General features: G+C 43.7%; 1 protein-coding gene and 1 long non-coding RNA gene across 4 annotated transcripts in view; one reads left to right on the top strand and one right to left on the bottom strand.

Annotated features, from left to right (window-relative positions):
• Positions 1–18,705, bottom strand: part of CAMK1D (calcium/calmodulin dependent protein kinase ID) — a 389,122-nt gene that overhangs the window by 63,984 nt on the left and 306,433 nt on the right. For all 3 annotated transcript variants that reach the window (XM_050936946.1, XM_050936947.1, XM_050936948.1), the window contains 2 exons: positions 13,239–13,377; positions 2,131–2,257 (listed from right to left, as the gene is read on the bottom strand). In XM_050936946.1, the coding sequence (XP_050792903.1) occupies positions 2,131–2,257; positions 13,239–13,377 (266 nt within the window). The remainder of the gene's footprint in view (positions 1–2,130; positions 2,258–13,238; positions 13,378–18,705) is intronic.
• LOC127043202 (uncharacterized) overlaps positions 1–18,705 on the top strand; it is an 82,184-nt gene that overhangs the window by 50,510 nt on the left and 12,969 nt on the right. The window lies entirely within an intron of this gene.

Here is an 18,705-nt window from a genome sequence, read left to right as displayed (position 1 = left end):
GGCCTCAGCCAAATGGCCATGATGCAGACCATTCAAGATTGCTGATATTGATTGGAGAAAGGTGTTCCAATTTGGCAGGACTGGGCTGTTACCCTCCAGCAAGGGGGAGGCCCAGTCTGGAGCCTCCCCCTTCAGGACACTGATTACAACTGAGGCATAGGTCTGGGGACACAACAGGAACAGAAGATGGCACTGGTTCATGAAGCCCCAGAACGGCTGGTGACTCCCACTGAATTGTTCTGGTAGAGGCATTGCGAACTGCAGTTCGAGGCAGGGCACTGTGGTCTGTGTCTGAAGCGAAGTGTTTTCTATGTGAAGCTGGCTTACTTGATCCCTCAGCAGCCCACTCTCTGAGCAGTTGCAGAACTTGGGCCTGCAGTGCTAGGTTCTCCGCCTGGAGGCAGGCAGCCCATTTGGGCAAGCCCAGTGCCTCTGGAGGCAGCAGTTGAATTGCTAGTTCCATACTAGTTATACTGGGCCAACCCTCGTTGGGCATAGGTGCAGGAACTATGTGTGCAGGGGGTGCTACAGCACTCCCAGGTTTTACGTGGGGCTCTGCTGCTGGTCCCACTCCCAGGGTCCTGGCCGCTGACCACGCGGTCGGGGCTCTGGCTGCTGACCATGCTCCAGGTCCCGGATGCTGCTCCCCCCCGAGGTCCCGGCTGCCTCCCTGTGCCTGAGGTTCCACTGTCAGCCCTGCACTCAAGGTCCTGGCTGCCAGCCCCGATCCTTCCCCCACCTATGGCCCTAGCCTCGGCCCCCTTAGCCCTGTCCAGGTCCCCGCTGCCCAGGGAAACACAGCCCTGCTCCCAGCCCCGGCTCAGGGGAAGGAGGGAGAACGGACAGGGGTAAGGGGGCTGGCTTCCAGCATCCCCACTGTTAAAAATGCTCCAGTGCCACTGCCCTTGGGGATGACTGTATGGTCTGTACAAACCGTTGGGGCGGGGATGTAGGCAGCTGGGCCTAGTTTTACCACAAGGTGGATGAGTTGGGTTCTTGCACCAGCCAGAGTTCAGAACCAGAAGGTCAGAAACTGAGAGTCAGATGCCAAAAGTCAGGCCGAGTCAAGAAACCAGGAGATCGAGGTCAGGGTCAGGTCGGAAAATCCAGACTCATTTGACCACACACACAAAACTGTATGTCAGCACAGATACAAAGAACACCTACTTCTGGCTACTGTAAACCTTAAAGTTCAGATCCTTCCTAGGTAGAAACGCTAGGCCAAAGGTATCCCTGGCACAGGTGCCATTATTTCAATGTAATTATTTAAAAGGAATTACACTAAAGATGAATTTTACACTGTAACCTGTTATAGTATCACAGTATTAGAACAGCTACTGCCATTTTGCATGCTCCTCTGAAATATGATGTTTGCCTTTTAAATAAAGTCTCTTAAAAAGGTATCCTGCAAAGATATTTTCCAGTATTTGTTTAATTATTCTTTTTAAACTATGCTGGTAAAAGGGAGTGAATGTAATCTGACCAGCAGTGCAACACAGCATCTTGGTACATTGACATCTTAGACTGGACAAACCATCAGAACATATAAAAAGGAAACAATCTGAGGACTGGACTACGTACAGGGTTTTTCCATCTCTATGACATTTCTATGAGTCTATAACTCAGTGTGCCTCGACAAGAGGTTTATTTGAGACTTTAAAATAAGTGCAGCTCATCCATTTTACTTACTAATACTTCTCTTGGAAGGAATTTGTGAAATGTGATCCTTTATCATTAAAAACAAAATGATTCCTACGTTAAAGTGTCTCAGTTTCATATGTGATTGAAAAACTGAATGGATTAGAAGGATATCATTCAAATGCGCCCAGTTCAACAGCAGGCACTGTGTTCAAGACAGCTCACCCTTCGAAGGAATACAATTATAAAGCTTAATCCCATAACCCAAGTTGACTACAGAAATAAATAAATGGCAGGATCAGGACACAATAGACGAAAAGGACCAAAGAAAGAGAAGCATTAACTTCAGAAAACTCTAGCTAATGTCCTCAAAATCTTTCATCTACTATACACAGTAACCAGAGAACAAAGAGCATTCTTTTATATTACCACCATTTTCACTTATGCATATACCTCCAAATAACTGATGGTAATTATGACCCAAACACTTACCAACATATCCTGGGGTTCCACATGCTGTGGACATGACGTCTCCTTTATCCTCCATCTTTGACAATCCGAAGTCACTAATCATGATTTTGGATTCTTCATCCTGGCTGTAGTACAGCAGATTCTCAGGCTAGGAAGAAGTTTGAGACAAACAGTTATGAATATATGAGTCCAGTAAAGAACAAGGTGACACTTTACACTTATTATATTTAATTTTTGAAGCGAAGTGGGGGGGGAGATTTCCCAGAACCCTCAACCAATTCCCCACAATAATCATTCTTCAAAGGCAATACCAGCCAACCTATTCTCGTGATTGAGAAGGATTCTATAGGGAACCAATCAGTGCCACTGTTTAGGCAACTAGCCAGAGGCCCTCCTCTTCAGATGTTGCATGCACCATCTCTGTTGCATGTAACATCTCTGAAGCCAATCCTTTTCTTTGACACCCCAAGCAGGAACCATGGCTCCTTCTTTCTCCTGACCAGAGACATAAGGGGATTGACCTATATACAAACAAGGACACCTCTTCAATCTATGGTGATAAAACAAAAGAGTTCGCTTATATGCAAGTATAAATGGTAAGTACTGTGTGAAACATTCAAAACATTTTACATAGATGCAGTATGGGGTTAAACTGTAGTTTAAAAAAACCCATTAGTGTTAGAGGATTTTTATATATATCCTGCAGGAAATAAACCATGATAAAAGAGTAAATGACATTAAAGTTAATAGAGTTACACCAACATTGATTTGGCTCCAGTTATTTAGAAAAAATATTGCACTGCTGAGAATAATGAACTAGGAGCCAAGTAGAAACCATGAGTCTTTTCACTGAGCTCCATGGAGTTGTGCTGATGTTAATCTAGTTTGAGATCAAAATCATGCCCCAGACACAGATGTGCTACATTGTTGCTAATCCAAAATGTTCAATACATCTGCTTTTAGTAATTCGCTATGTTTTTAACAAACAAACAATACAGGTCTTACTAAATACAGTGCACTTCTGGGAAGTGTAATTTGAGGTTTTATCTCCCAGGGTGATTCCATTGCTAAGGGTTTGAGCCTGCAAGGTGCTTAGGGTCCTCTGTGAACTCCCAGTGAAGCTGTGGAAGCAGTGGACAATCCACACCTCGTAGGGCCAGGCCTTAAACTTCTTACATTTTTACAGCACTAGATGACCAACTTTGTGACATAGTATTGGAACAGTTTCTGCCAAGAAACTGGTACAAATACCTACCACAATTTAACACATTTCTTCTATAAACCCAATATGTGCTCCAGATGTGGATTTCCAGGAAATAATATATGAGACAGATGGGACAATTCAACATCATTACATTCATTGGGCCAAACCCAGCCTTGGTATATAAGGGGGCAACTCCACTGAAGTCAATAGCAACGGGCTAGGGCTGAATTTGGCACCTTATCTTATAGCAGAACCCAGGAAGTCAGACACATTTTTATGTTTCACTCAGATGCTTGTGAACTCTTAAAAGTATTTCAACAACACTCACACAGAGCCAAGAACCCCAGGATACCAGAGGAGAAGAGACAGAATTAAATGTTTAGGACCTAATCCTTTGTACCTGCTTTTCAGTGCTCAATGTGGCATAGTGACGCTGTAGAGGAGATTATTGCAAAGGAGGCCACAGGGCCCTGAGATGCAACTACTTACAGCAGCCCTGAGGTTGCTTTAAGTTGTATGGACCAATAGCCCATAGGGCAGTCAGGATCATTGGGGCATAAGAATAATCCAGCCATGTTCCCTCTTCCCTGGATATTTCCCTTGAACTGGGAACAGGAGCAGTGAAGGAGCCATTACACCATCTCTATACCATCCAGATACTCCTCTTACATATGGAGTATTGTCATGTGGTAATTAAGCCAGCTTTCTGGCTGCTGTGCACCATCAGAGCAGCACCAAGCCGCATTGCTGGGCCTTAATTTGCGGGACTGAAACATAGCAGACAATGATGTTATCCACTTGACCTCACATGTGCATGTACACACAAGTGGAAACAAACTATGACCTTGCCTAGTGTCTTCTAAAGGGGCTGAGATCAAAAAGGAAACAGGGTTTCTGAAAAACAAAACAAAATTGGCTGTGCTGTGTTTACTGCTTTTCTAAATGTTCTCATGGTACCTCATGAGTCCCTCGCCTTCAATGCCCTGCATAGCTCTATCTCTGCCTTACCCTTGGACCTTCTTCTGACATCACATAGGGATGTTAAGGGCTGGATCTGTTCCATGGTAGTTTCATCAGGACCACAGACTTCCCATGACTCTGTGGGCTTGTCTATATGACCCCGGAGGCCACACTATGAAGATGTGATTCATAGAGTGCATCAGTGTGTCACTACTCTAACTCCCCGTGTGTACCTTGCTAGTGTGCATTGGTGTAGTCCTGTTTCAAACAGGATTATATCTATGCACACTAAGGAACACTTAGTGTGAACCAGCAAGTTCCACAAGGGGGAATTAGAGCACAACACACTGGTGCACTCTGCAAATCACACTCTTGTAGTGCAGACTCTGGCACAGCAATCCTGCAGTACCTTGCACACAGGTGTAGAACCGCTCAGTTGCATTTAAACAGCACTGGGGAAGCTTAAATCTGGTGGAAACTGAAGAGGAAATGGCACTGAAGAGCGCTTACCCATTGGCTGGAGATTAGATACCTCAAGTCAAAGAAAAGGAAACTTCAAATAAGTCAAAGGTTGAATGCCTCTTGCAGCTGGTGGACTCCCTTTTAAATAAAGGGGTGAGGGAATACCCTTTTTCTACTCATCGGTTCCTTCATTTCTTTATTCAGCTTGTAACACATGGCCATGTCTTTATCCATAAAGAGAAAAGTAGATCATTTCTCTTGAAAGACAGGACATTGATGGAGAATTTCATGTTCCTTTGTGGACATGAATGGACAGCATACATGCTTGATATGTAAGCAACAGGTAGCTGTGGTAAAAGAATACAACATTCAAAGACAGTATGAAGCAAACCAGGATGAGAAGTATGATAAGTAAACAAGAAAATTATGTGAAGATAAATACTCCAGATTAGCACAGTTGTTAAAAATGCAGCCATTAGTGTTTACTAATGCTTATCATGTAAGTAATTCTGCTGTTAAGGCAAGCTATGTGATTGCCCATGAAATAGCTGTCTCATCAAAACCATTTTCCGAGGGAGAATTTTTTGAGGAACTTCATGCTGCAAGCTTCAGAAGTACTGTGTCCAGATAAGTGGGAAGCTGTCATGGTATAAATCCACACTCTGAACCTTAGAGTCCAAAAGATGGGGTACCAGCATGAATTCCTCTAAGCTTAATTACCAGCTTAGATCCTGTAGTGCTGCCACCAACCAGGACTTGGAGTGCCTGGTACACTCTGGTCCCCCCAAAACCTTCCCTGGGGACCCTAACATCCAGACCCCCTGGATCTTAACACAAGGAAAGTAAACCCTTTCCCCCACCGTTGCCTCTCCCAGGCTTTCCCTCCCTGGGTTCCCCTGGAAGATCACTGTGATTCAAACTCCTTGAATCTTAAAACAAAGGTTAAAATGCCCCTTCCCCCCTCCTCTTTTCTCTCCCTGTCTCCCACCAATTCCCTGGTGAGTACAGACTCAATTCCCTTGAGCCTCAACAAGGGGAAAAAATCAATCAGGTCTTAAAAAAGAAAAGCTTTTAATAAAAGAACGAAAAAAGTAAAAGTTGTCTCTGTAATTTAGATGGTAAATGTTACAGGGTCTTTCAGCTTATAGACACTAGAGAGAAGCCTTCCCCCCAGCACAAATACAAATTAAAAATCCTTCCAGCAAAATACACATTTGCAAATAAAGAAAACAAACAAAAAGACTAAACCGCCTTCTACTGGTACTTACTATTTGAACAAAAAATTAGACAGCCTGTAGGTACGTCTGGTTACACTCAGAACCCAGAGAGAACAATAGACAAACAAACAACACAAAAACAAAGACTTCCCACCACTGAGATTTGAAAGTATCTCGTCTTTTGATTGGTCCTCTGGTCAGGTGGTCCAGGTTCACTGCTTGTAACCCTTTACAGGTAAAAGAGACATTAACCCTTAACTATCTGTTTATGATAGAAGCTTTTGCAAATATCAGCCTCTCAGAAAACAAAACTGCTGAAAGAATCAAGTTAGCTGAGAATCTGAAGAGTCAACTGCAGGACAAAGCAAAGTCCTTTGCTACTTTTTCAACAGCAATTGATGAAAGGACAAATGTAAATGACACATCTCAACTAGCAGTGTTAATTCATGAAGAACATGCGTGTACCAGAGGAGCTTGTAGAAATGTAGACACAAAAACAGTAAATTCTCTCTTTATCAACTTGGTGGAAACTCTAAACAAATTGGTTGTGGACTGGACAAGAGCTCTGAGGCTGGCCGCAAACAGGGCATCCTCAATGGTAGGTAAGAAAGCTGGAGTTGCAACAAAATTGAAGACCTAATTGCAAACTATCAACCACAACCAACAGTTTAGCAATTTTCATTGTATTTTACATTAAGAAGCTTTCTGTAGTAAAATTTTGGAATTAAATCATGTGATGAATGCGACTGTTAAAAATCTAAATTTTATTCGAGCTAGAGGTCTCTAATCAGTTCAGCCTGCTGTTGGAAGAATGTGACATTCATCGTGGGCTGCCATATCAAACTGTAATTCAGTGGCTAAATTGGGGAGTTGTATTGAAGCACTTTAAGAACATAAGAACGGCCATACTGGGTCAGACCAAAGGTCCATCTAGCCCAATATCCTGTCTTGCAACAGTGGCCAATGCCAGGTGCCCCAGAGGGAATGAACAGAACAGTTAAGACATCAAGTGATCCATCCCCTGTTGCCCAGTCCCAGCTTCTGGCAAAGAGAGGCTAGGGACACCATCCCTGCCCACCCTTTCTAATAGCCATTGATGGACCTATCCTCCATGAACTTATCTAGTTCTTTTTTGAAATCTGTTATAATCTTGGCCTTCACAACATCGGCTGGCAAAGAGTTCCACAGGTTGACGGTGCGTTGTGTGAAGAAATACTTCCTTTTGTTTTAAACCTGCTGCCTATTAATTTCATTTGGTGACCGCTATTTCTTGTGTTATGAGAAGGAATAAACAACCCTCCCTTATTTACTTTCTCCACATAAGTCATGATTTTATAGATCTCTATCATATCCCCACTTAGTCATCTCTTTTCCAAGCTGAAAAGTCCCAGTCTTATTAATCTCCTCTCATATGGAAGTTGTTCCATGCCCCTTGTAATTTTTGTTGACCTTTTTTGAATTGCATTGTGAGATCCATCTTTTCATGGATCAGAAAGGAAAAGCCGTCAATGAATTACAGGACAATGAATGGCTTCAAGACCTTGCTTTCATGGTGGATATTACAGAGCACTTGAACTCGCTCAACACAAGAATGCAGGTGGGCAACCAAGTAGCGATAGAATCCTATGACAACATTCATGCCTTTGAAACTGAGCTTCAGCTGTGGGAGAAAGAACTTTCCCAGAGTAACTTAGCACACTTACCTGCCTTGAAATCACTACGTGACACTGTTAGGACTCACTGTGATAACATCATGGGCAAAATTGCTGAACTGAGAAAGGAATTTCAAGAATGATTCTCTGACTTTAGGAACCATGAGGAAGAGTTTGCAATTTTCAGCACAACCTTTTCTGTTAGTGCGCTCGATGTACTAGAGGAGCTCCAACTGGAACTTAATGAAGTGTAGTGTGACCCTGCTGAAGGGAAAATTTTCCAATATTGGTGTTTCCAAGTTTACCAATATCTGGATCAAATTATTCTAGACTGAAGTCCTTTGCATCAAGAATTCTTTCCATGTTTGGGAGAATGTATGTGTGTGAACAAGTATTCTCCATTATAAATATCAACAAATCTAAGCTACTTTCTGAACTAAGCGACACACACCTGAACTCGATACTCAAGATAGCCTCAGCCCAGTCATTTGCTCCAAATGTTGATGCACCAGTTCTAGCTAAGAGGTACCAGGTATCGGGGCAGCAACAGCAATCACTAAAAACTAAAATAAATGTAATTACCAACATGGTTTCTCTTTATCTATTTCTATTTTAATAACTTTTGCTGAATGTGGCCCATGCAAAGTGGCAGAGTATCAGATCAGGCCCGCCATATGAAATGCATTTGACAACTCTGCGTCACGTACGCTAGTTTTACATTGGTATCTGGCTGTGTGGGAATTACCCGATTTACCTCGGTGCAAGAGAGATCAGAACCAGGCTTGTGTCTCTAGCCCCACACTTGGGTCCCAAACTGTGCCAGTTTGGCTCACCTTGCTGCTTCCTTTGTCTCCTATTACCATAAATGACACCTTATGTATCTTCTTGCTACCCCACCTCCCCCACGCTCAGAGCATCCTCCCTAACCACATTAGAATGGCTTAGACATTTTTAACACTATCTTGCGACATCAGCTACAACAGTGGCATCAGGATGCCTGTTCTCACTTTCAGGTTACATTGCAAACAAGATGTGGGCAGCATTATCTCCCGCAAATTGTAACCAACTTGTTTGTCTGAGCAATTGGCTGAAGTAGGACTGAGTGGACCTGTAGGTTCTAAAGTTTTACATTGTTTTATTTCTGAATGCAGCTATTTTTTTAACATAATTCTACATTTGTAAATTCAACTTTCATGATAAACAGATTGCACTACTTGCAGTTCTTATTAGGTGAATTGAAAAATACTATTTCTGTTGTTTTTTTACAGTGCAAATACCTGTAATCAAAAATAAATATAAAGTGAGCACTGTACACTTTGTATTCTGTGTTCAAATTGAAATCAATATATTTGAAAATGTAGAAAACATAAACAAAATTAAATAAATGGTATTCTATTATTGTTTAACAGTGCAATTAATCGTCATTAACTTTTTTAATCCATTGACAGCCCTCAGGACCTTTCATTGTTCTAACCACTGTCCTCCACCCTTTGTTTATAGTCATTCTTTGCTGTGTTATTTAGATCAGAATCTCTCGAGCTAGAGACCTGCCTTTCCCATCTGTTAAGTGGGGCTCTACAAATAATTATTATAATAGCGATAGTTAATTACTGATGTTGCAAAGTAATAGTCCCAATCTCAATCTTGATTGTGGGACCGTCTGGCCTCCATCAGGAACTTCCCCAGCTTAGGAGTACACAGGACCTGCTTGCCCACTTGCAGCCTTCTGCGGCAGCCACAACAGAGTGCATTACCAGCCCTCTGCTGGGCCCAGGTTCCCTGATGGAGTTGGGACCACCTTTACAACCTGTAGCTGGAAATCACCAGCTCCAATCATTAGATTCTGTCCAGCTGGGTTGGATGATTCTCACCAACTACCTGCTGGGCTCCTCTCCAGAACAGGGCTAGTTGTTCCCTGGTACTCTAGCCCTTAAAGCGGCAGACTGGCCTGTTTACAGTGCTAGGGCAACAGGTGCAGGGCCGGTGCACCATTTAGGCGACCTAGGTGGTTGCCTAGGGCGCTGGGATTTGGGGGGCACCATTTTCTTCGGCAGTGACCGCGGCAGCTGGATCTTCGGCCACCCTGGTCGCCGCCAGCAGTTAGGCGGAGGGAGCTGGAGGCAGGGGAGCACGGGGAGGGCCGCCTGCAGCAAGTAAGGGGGGGGCAGCATGCAGGGGAACTCCCCACCCCAGCTCACCCTGCCCCGCCTCCTCCCCGAGCACGCCATGGCTGCTTCACTTCTCCCGCTTCCCAGGCTTGTGGCACCAATCAGCTTAGGCACGGCAAACCTGGGAGGCGGGAGAAGTGAAGCAGCCATGGCGTGCTCGGGGTGCTCGTGCGCGGAGAAAGGGGTGAGCTGGAGTGGGGGAGAGTGTGCCTCAGGGCGGAGGGTGGGGGTGGGGAGCTGCTGCAAGGGTGGTGCCTCAGAGCGGCAGGGGGTAGCTGCCGCGGGCGGAGGCACGGGGTGGGGGAGGGGGGCACAAGGTGGAAGTTTCGCCTAGGGCACGAAACATCCTTGCACCGGCCCCGAACAGGTGAATTCCCCCCCAGCTACTGTCACTCAGGGAATACCTAGACAATGAGAGAACCTCTCTCATTGGCAAAGGTGGCATATTCATTGTAGCTGTTTATATATCGACAAGCCTAAAAACTTTACCAACACGTAACAGACCAGAAGCAGAACCAATGAACAGACGAAGGTAAAGATTATACTGTTGCTAACCCAAAGCAGGGCCAACTCTGTCTGCCATGAAGAGCTTCTCTTGTGCATTGTCCCATACAAAACCTGTGCAACAGCAATGCTGAGCGTTACTTGTAAAATCGGACTCTGGTCTGTCTGCCACATCCATATGTTTTGGGACAAGCCTTTATTTTATCATTTTCCCCCAACTGGCCCTTTTTATCAGATGTGAAAAATCAACATCACCACCACTCAGCATTGCCATGTTTATGCAAAGTTAAGACAAAGCAATGAGAGAGACAGTACAGTCCTTACCATCTGCTCAACAAAGAGTTGAAGGAGCAAATTGCTTTTGTAAGTCTGGAATAAAAAATGAAACCACCCAGGTAAAACATAAAGCTTCATTCATGACTTTGTTACCACCAGAGTGTGATGCTGCCCGGCTTCTCTTTAGGTTGGATTCCCCTTTCGGGACCTTTGAGGACAACGTAGGGGAAGAGGCCAGAGTATCAACAGCTGAAAGAGATGGTTGTAAAGTCCCACCAAGTCATTGACAACAGATTGCTTGGCTTGGCACTTTCCCTCAGTCTTCTGATAGCCAACAAATCCCTTGGCCTCTATAAAAGAGTATAGAGGTCCTATACTCTAAGAGGAAAAGTGAATCCTACCTCAAAATGGAGAAGCATTTTCCATCTCTAACCTCTGCCTATCCAAGTATTTAGATAGCTCCCATCACCAGAGTCACTAGGCTCTTCAAATGATAACTAAACTTATCCTCACAATAACTTTGGAAGACAAGGAATTCTTATCCCCATATTAAAGATGGGGAACTGAGGCTGGGAAAGACTAAGCAATTGACCCAGGAAAACTAAACTAAGCTAGTGGCAGGAATTGAACTTAAATTGCAGTTTAGTTCAGGTCAGTGCTTTAACCACAAGACCATCCTTTCTCTCTTGTAAATCTATATTTTGTTACAAGCTACATTAGTTTGCTCTTTCACTTTTATCCTACACTAAGTGATAAATTTGTGACCTCAGTGCTGAGTATATATATTCAGTTATTGTCTTTTATTAAAATATATGCCTTCTGCTACTGTATTGTTCAGGGTACCCAAAGCTTAAATGTACTGATTTTATCTAGCTATGCACACCGTTACATCTTTAGAAAGAAATATCTGCTTATCATCTCAATGGCAGCATTCAAAATGAAAGGAGAAAAGCATAAAAAAATAATGCTATTATCTGAATAGAAGGGATGAGAGATTCTGCTATAATGACACCTTGGCACAGTGAGGAACAAAGAATAATCTCAAAATCATACAATTACACCATGTTCTTCAGAAAAGAATCACTTGTGCAGAAAGCACTTATAAAAACATTGGCTCAAATGGAATGACCCTAAAGGAGGATTGATAGGGAATTGGTAAACATTTTCCAAACAATTAATCCTGTGACACTCTGTATCTAAAACAGCACCCTGGAACCCCCATATTCACCCCGTCATAGAATTATGATATATTGCACACAAAGCATGCATGTAAGATATCATATGAAAGGTCATGATCTGCTGAAACCCATTATTCTGTCCAAATACATATATCATTTGTGCGTATCAAGTTATGGGATTTTGCTGTAGGGTCGTTACTGAAATATGTGGTAAGGTTGCTAGTTACATTGAAAGAAGGCAAACCACTCCCAGGAGGATGTTCAGTGACCACTAATCAGCAGGGGAGTTGTAATCAAGGGATTTACAATTCAGTGGCAGTTGCACAAGACCACACCGGGGGGGTTGCTTAACACTGTGACTCAGCAAGGCCCACCAGGACAAATCTGGGCTAATATCTTCCAGTCACATGGATTAAGGGTATAAAATAATGACAGTGGCATCATGCCTGGGCCTTTCTCCTCCTCTACCCATGCTGGAAGCATCAAGAATGCTGGAAAGACAAAGAATTCAATTGAGGAGACATCCAGTGGGGTGAAAAAACTGCTTGATTGAAATACTACCTAACGTAATAAGGTTTAAGATTTAGACTGTGCGTTTACCTTTTATTTTCTTTGATAACTATCTCTGACCTTTTAAGCCCACCGCTTATAATCACTTAAAATCTATCTTTCTGTAGTTAATATGTTTTGTATTTTACCTAAAACAGTGAGTTTTGGTTGAAGTGCTTGAGCAATCTCAGCTTAATTTACAAAGGCTCGTTTATGTCCTCTCCACATCAACAGAGGGGCAGACTGTCTAATAAACCTACACTGGTCAGGCTTCTGACCAGGGAAAGATGGTATGGCTTTGGGATGCACCGCTGGAGAGATGGGGGGAATGGGCTTGTGCCTTTCTCTGTGTAATTTGTGAGCGGCTCAGGGACCATTCATGCAATCTAGCTAAGTGTGGGGCTCCACATGTGGTTATGCTGAGTGATAACAGCACCTGGAGGGATTTGCTGCTAGTCACTAGCAAGGCATTGTGAGAGATAGCCCAGGCTGGAGAGTTAAGGGGGCACAGCGATCCCATAGTTCTAGGTTGTAACCCAGGGATTCCATCACAAATCCCTCATCATTATAAGTAGTATGTGGTATTTAATACAGCACTGTAAATTTGCAAGGCACTTTTCAGCAGTAAAAACACATGTGTCTGCCCAGAAGAGCTCACATTCTTAATGTAACTGAAGTCATTTCCCCCCGGGACAGATTTGCTGTAATCCCACTCACCACTAATGTTGGTGAAGGTGGCAGGACAAGGCCCTTCATGAGACAAGATGAAGAAACACTACTCTAGATAAAATACAGGACAGCTGTTCAGATAAGTGAGGGTATGGATTATACAAAGCTTCACTTAAAAGATTAATCTCTACTACCAATGGTAGTCTCGAACAGTGTGAGTTAGGCTTTGCGGTAATTGGGCCCACACTCATTAATACTATCTAGGGATACAAGTAAGTAAATGGCCTTACCTTGAGATCTCGATGCACAATGCCCATTCTGTGCAGGTAGTAGACAGCATCTAGGACCTGCCGTATCAGAGTGCTTGCATCCTTCTCGGTGTAAAATCCTTTCTCTACTATGCGGTCGAAAAGCTCGCCTCCAGACACTCTGAAAAACATCATGGAATATGGAAGTGTGAAGATGTGCTTATAACTCTCTAAAGGTATGTCTACACTGGGGCTGACTGCAGCTTGGGTAGACACATCCAAGCTAGCTTTATTCTAGATAGCTCAGGTCCTGGAGCAGTGAAGCTGCTGAGGCAGCATGTGAGTAATTACCTAAGGTTCTGGGATGACTTGTACAGCCCATACAGTCCAAGTTCCACAGCACTGGCACCCAAGCTAGCTAGACTAAAGCTAGGCTCCGTGTCAGCAACATATATATACCTTAAACAATGGCCAATGACAGTAGGGTGACCACATGTCCTGTTTTTATAGGGACAGTCCCATTTTGGGGGACTTTTGCTTATATAGGCGCCTATTACCCCCACCTCCTGTCCCATTTTTTCACAGTTGCTATCTGGTCAATCTAGATGATAGTACAGAATCGGATTCAAGCAAGCGATTATCTAGTGCTATGGGGATGCTCAGACAAAGTAGAAAAAGCCTCAAATATTAGGATTTGGGGGGGCTTCCCATAGCACAAAAGCTGCTCAGTTTGCTTTTAATGCTGAATCCACCCTAACAGGACAAAAAGGTTGATTGAAAACAATAAGGTAATAGTTATAAAACAAAAAACATCATGACTACCCTACTATAACAGAATGGACCATCTAATCCAGTGTACTGTCTCGACAAGAGCCAAAGAAAAAGTAGTGGGCCAGACTCACTAGGGCTAGCTAGCACAGGGTAATTACACTTTCCTAGGCCAGCAAGATCCATGCGTAGATGAGGAAGGACAGGGAATGTTTCTGATACTGCCCAGCTGTAATACACTTCGTGTGCGTAAGTTAAAGTCTGACATCGCCGTCTAGTGACTGGCCCAGGACGATTATAAGGCTCTTACTACGGTCAGCAGCTTGACTCATACTTTAGGGGTAAAGACTTGTGTTTTTGGAGCTGGAGGGCAGGGTTCTATTCTCCTTCCCCATCTGTGAGAGATTTATACAGTAATTGTGTCTGATACCTACAGCATATTCATTCATTTTACTGCTTTGGGATTCCTACTGGGGAGAAGAAAAGGGCAGTCTCTTCCAGAGGCTTCACCATTTTACCCATTCCTACTTGTTCATATATCACAACCTAGACACACGCTTATGTTACAAGACTGTTGGGTGAGCCTGGCCTCAGACTGACTGGCAGAGCACAGTTATTAATGAGAGAACAGAGATTATGAGATCAGTTCCTCACCAGGTAACCCAGACTGGGAAAGGGTTCCATAAATCAAAGAGAAAAATAAAACAGAACCATCCCAATATTACACTTCTCTTCTGCTCAGCTAGAAATAACTTGCTCCTTCACCGATCTTACATAAAGAATGGGCCACATTAAACTTTTTAATGGAACTTTCTGTGAAAAAAAGAGGAAGGTCTTTACTAAGCTATTGAAATCATAAAACTGTCAGCAAGAAACTTTAACTGCCCCACCAGGACAAATAAAAGATTTCTATGTTAGCAGGCAAACAAATTAAAAAAAAAAATAATGTGATATGTTTTCTGCAAGCTGTACTACTTAACATATAATAAATAACAGACTGAAATGTTCTTTAAAAACAAACCTAATAAAGGAAAAATAATAGGGTCATTAAATGCTCGTGGGGGGAGCTTTACATTATACAAACACTAGGTAATTCAGTTGCAGGCACTCCAAGCAATAATCTATTTGAATAATGACATGAGGTCACTTCCTAAGGAAAGTTAGGAGCTGAAACAGAAGAGAATGCTGCTCCTGGAAATTAACATGTTCAACTTGGAAACTGAAATGAAATCTAGGAGAAAACAGCCATTTAAACTGAATAATCCACCAATTAATTAATTACTAAGCAACTAAACAAAATAAGCCACTGAAATATTGAAACTAAGATGAAATTATTCAACAGACGTGAAACTCACTCAGGGCCTGGTCCAAAGCCCACTGAAATGAATGGAAAGACTCTCACTGGCTCCGATAAGCTATGGATCAGGCCCCACATGGGTCCCCCCTGTGTCACTTACACTTTGTACTTCCACATTGAGAGCAGGGCTGGAAGCCCGGATCCAGAGTGGTCATGTAGAGGCTCTTTGCACTCCCTATGCACCAGAGAGGGGGCTCTGTGCTGGCCACAGAAACAGATTGATGCAGAAGATAGCACTATAGGGGAAGGTTGGCAGCAAGTTGGGTGAGGGGCTCCTGGATCCATTATGTAGTTCTAGATGCTATAAACACCTAGCCCAGGTGACAAGGAGGTACCACAGCCTACGGCTATTGCAACTGAGGAGACGGAGATGTGATGCAGCTCCACACCCTGGATTGCGGTGATTTTTGTCCACTCTCCATCCTGGGCATTTCACTTGCATAAAGTCTGAATGCTCACCCTACAGGAATCCTCCTACATAACGATGATCTGGTTGTCACAATAGGAGCTATATAATGAAAAGTGAATAGATACAATGGACAGGCAGGTGCTATTCCGTACCGCACAGGATGCTGCCCCAAATCCTTGGCTTTTAGATTCACGTTCAATATAAAATCCAGCCAGACTCCATTCTCCTTGCCATGGAAGAGTCTACTAAATGCTGTGCAAAGAATCTATTTCTCCATTCGCAGAAGGCAGACACAGTTTTATTGAATCTGGCTTTTATTAACTGCCTGTCTTTTCATATTTCCCCCAACTCCTCTTATACTCTGTGGATTCACTGCACTGAAAATTTAGTCCATGCCATAACTAATGTGATTGAATACAGCACGTTTTCCTAGGAAATCTCTGTGTGCTTTGTTGTGCACGCCACACAGTTCCTTGGCTTTTATTCCTGAGATATACTGCTTTACTAGACACTGATTTACAGCATGTGCTTTTATGTGCAAGGTCTCTCTCCTCCCTTACTCCCAGAGAGAATAACTCCCTACTATTTTTAATCAGAACTACTTGAGATTTCACACACACACACACACTCCACAAGTCCTTTATCTCTTAATCAAAAGCTCTTCTAACTTGAATTTAGTTCAGTTGATCTACTGTACCCAGGCTCAATCTGTTTATAATTTACTTTGAACACACGGAATATATTTTCAGCCTATTGAATGATGCATTGCAAAACAGAGCTGAAATACAGACACAAGATCACTATTCCATGGGTGGTTACCTCTTACTAATTCAGGACATGACTGTGACACCAAGTGCGCATCAGGCAGGGACCAAAGGGGGCATATGGCATCCTTTACTCTCTTGCATGGGTTACCCGTGTTGCAAGTCCAAGATAATGTGCACTGGCACAAGACACTTTGTATCCTGGTGCAGTTTTTTCTACACTATGGGTTTGCAATGGTGCATCGACAATGGCATAACTATACCGGTGCAACAAGCCCTGGGATAGACAAAGCCTTGTCTCTTCAAGCAAGAAGCTTCATAGTCACAGGTTCTGCCCCCAAGAATGTTCTGCCCTACAGCCCTAATGGCCTAAACCGGGGTCCCTCTAGCTGTGTCATCCCTGTCTTGGAGGGTGAGCAGACTCTTCGGTAGCTGAGTCTCAGCCCATTATATTGAGACCAGGACTTTGCACTCTGTTCTGAAGTGAGCAGGGAGCCCTAGGTGTTTATGAAGCATTTATGAAGCCCTCCTGCAGTGTTTGCACTGGTCTTTGTCACTTATAGGATGAGCTGCTGGTGGGTGTGGCACAAACGTCCCACTTTCTGAGGCAGTTACATTCAGCCTCAAATAGCAATAGTAACAGTAGCTGAAGCTGGAGGATGACAGTGTAGCTACGTCCTTGTCTTAGAGGAGGGGGATGTAGTTTCCTGGCCAGACAGATATGGAAGGAGACATTTCTCATCACTATGGCAATGTGTGACTGAGAGTAGACTGTAAGATGGCGGACAGTGGAAAGAGCAAGAGCGCACCGACAGCCCCATCCACCAGCAAAGCCCTGACGGCGGAGCAGGTGGTGGCCAGGTTCAACCAGCTGTGGCAGGAGCAGCAGGGCCTGGCCTCGAAGGCGGAGGAGCTGGAGCTGAAGCTGAACGAGCACAGCCTGGTCATCGACACGTTGCGAGACGTGGACCCCACCCGCAAGCGTTACCGCATGGTGGGCGGGGTGCTGGTGGAGCGCACCGTCACGGAGGTCCTCCCTGCCCTGGAGAGCAACAAAGAGCTGTCACTATCTAATCTGACTAGATGCACTTTACCAAACGTCGGCACAAGGACTGGGAGCAGAGGCAATTTTTCTCCCTTCACTGATTCTGATCTTGTCTCTGTGCAAGGAAAATGGCTGGACAGGAACAGCCAAGCATGATTACTTGAAGGCAGTCTAATCCTGGTAATGACTCAGGTGTTACGGGAATCTGGAGTAACATTAACACAAAAACAAGTGCCTAGGGTGTACGATGCATATTCAACAAAAAAGGGCTTGTGTCTGGCCCTATTACAGTTCAGTGCGCTCTATATTCTGATGAGTCACTGCTGACCATTATTAAAAGGAGACAAAGAACAGTCTTGTGATTAAGTCACTAAACTAGAACTCGGAAAGCACGGGTTCAGCTGCTAGTTCTGCCCCAGACTTCCTGTGTGACTTTGTGCAAGATGTGATCTCTCTGTGCCTTGGCTACCCATCCGTAAAACGTCTAACACTACTTCTCCATTTCACACAGGGTGATGTGAGCTACTATAGCAGCTATTATAGCAAAGGGATGTGTATCAATATCTGCATAGACAGGAGGTGGGCCTTTGGTTCCAGGGTAGATGTAGTACTGAATTTAATACCACTAACAATGACATGTGTTTGAGTAAAAATGAAAAACAACAAAGTTAATACTTTTTACTTCCATAGCACCTTCCATCTGGAATGATTAACAATCACTGATCACCCAAATGAGGAGGCCAGAATGAGTATTATCCCCATTTTTCAGCTAAGGAAACTCAGACACCGTGATTAAATGACTTGCCCAAGATCACACACACAGTTTGTGACACAGCCAGGAATAGAAGCAAATCCTGACTCTCCATCCAATCACAATACCACCCTTGCTAGGAAAGGTGCCTTGCCCTTGGTCCACTGTCCCTGCTTCAAGACACCGCGTAATACTGTGTGGCTGAGTGTTTGAACACTGAGCCATTTTCTGGAAGTGGTGTGCTACACGTGTGAGTTGTAAGTTGAACTTTGCTTTTGACACTTAACATTTGTTCCAAAAGGTCTATACTAAATAAACCAGACTAAGAGTCAGTATAGCCTGTTTGGTGACCTTGGGTAAGTCACTTTACTGCATAGTGCCTCCGTTTCCTGATCTGTAAAATGGGGAAAATGAT

Source organism: Gopherus flavomarginatus, chromosome 1 (genome assembly GCF_025201925.1).
Source record: "Gopherus flavomarginatus isolate rGopFla2 chromosome 1, rGopFla2.mat.asm, whole genome shotgun sequence".
Classification (NCBI taxonomy): domain Eukaryota; kingdom Metazoa; phylum Chordata; order Testudines; family Testudinidae; genus Gopherus; species Gopherus flavomarginatus.
The sequence above is the reverse complement of the archived record's forward strand: the minus strand, read 5'-3'. Positions and strand labels throughout refer to the sequence as shown.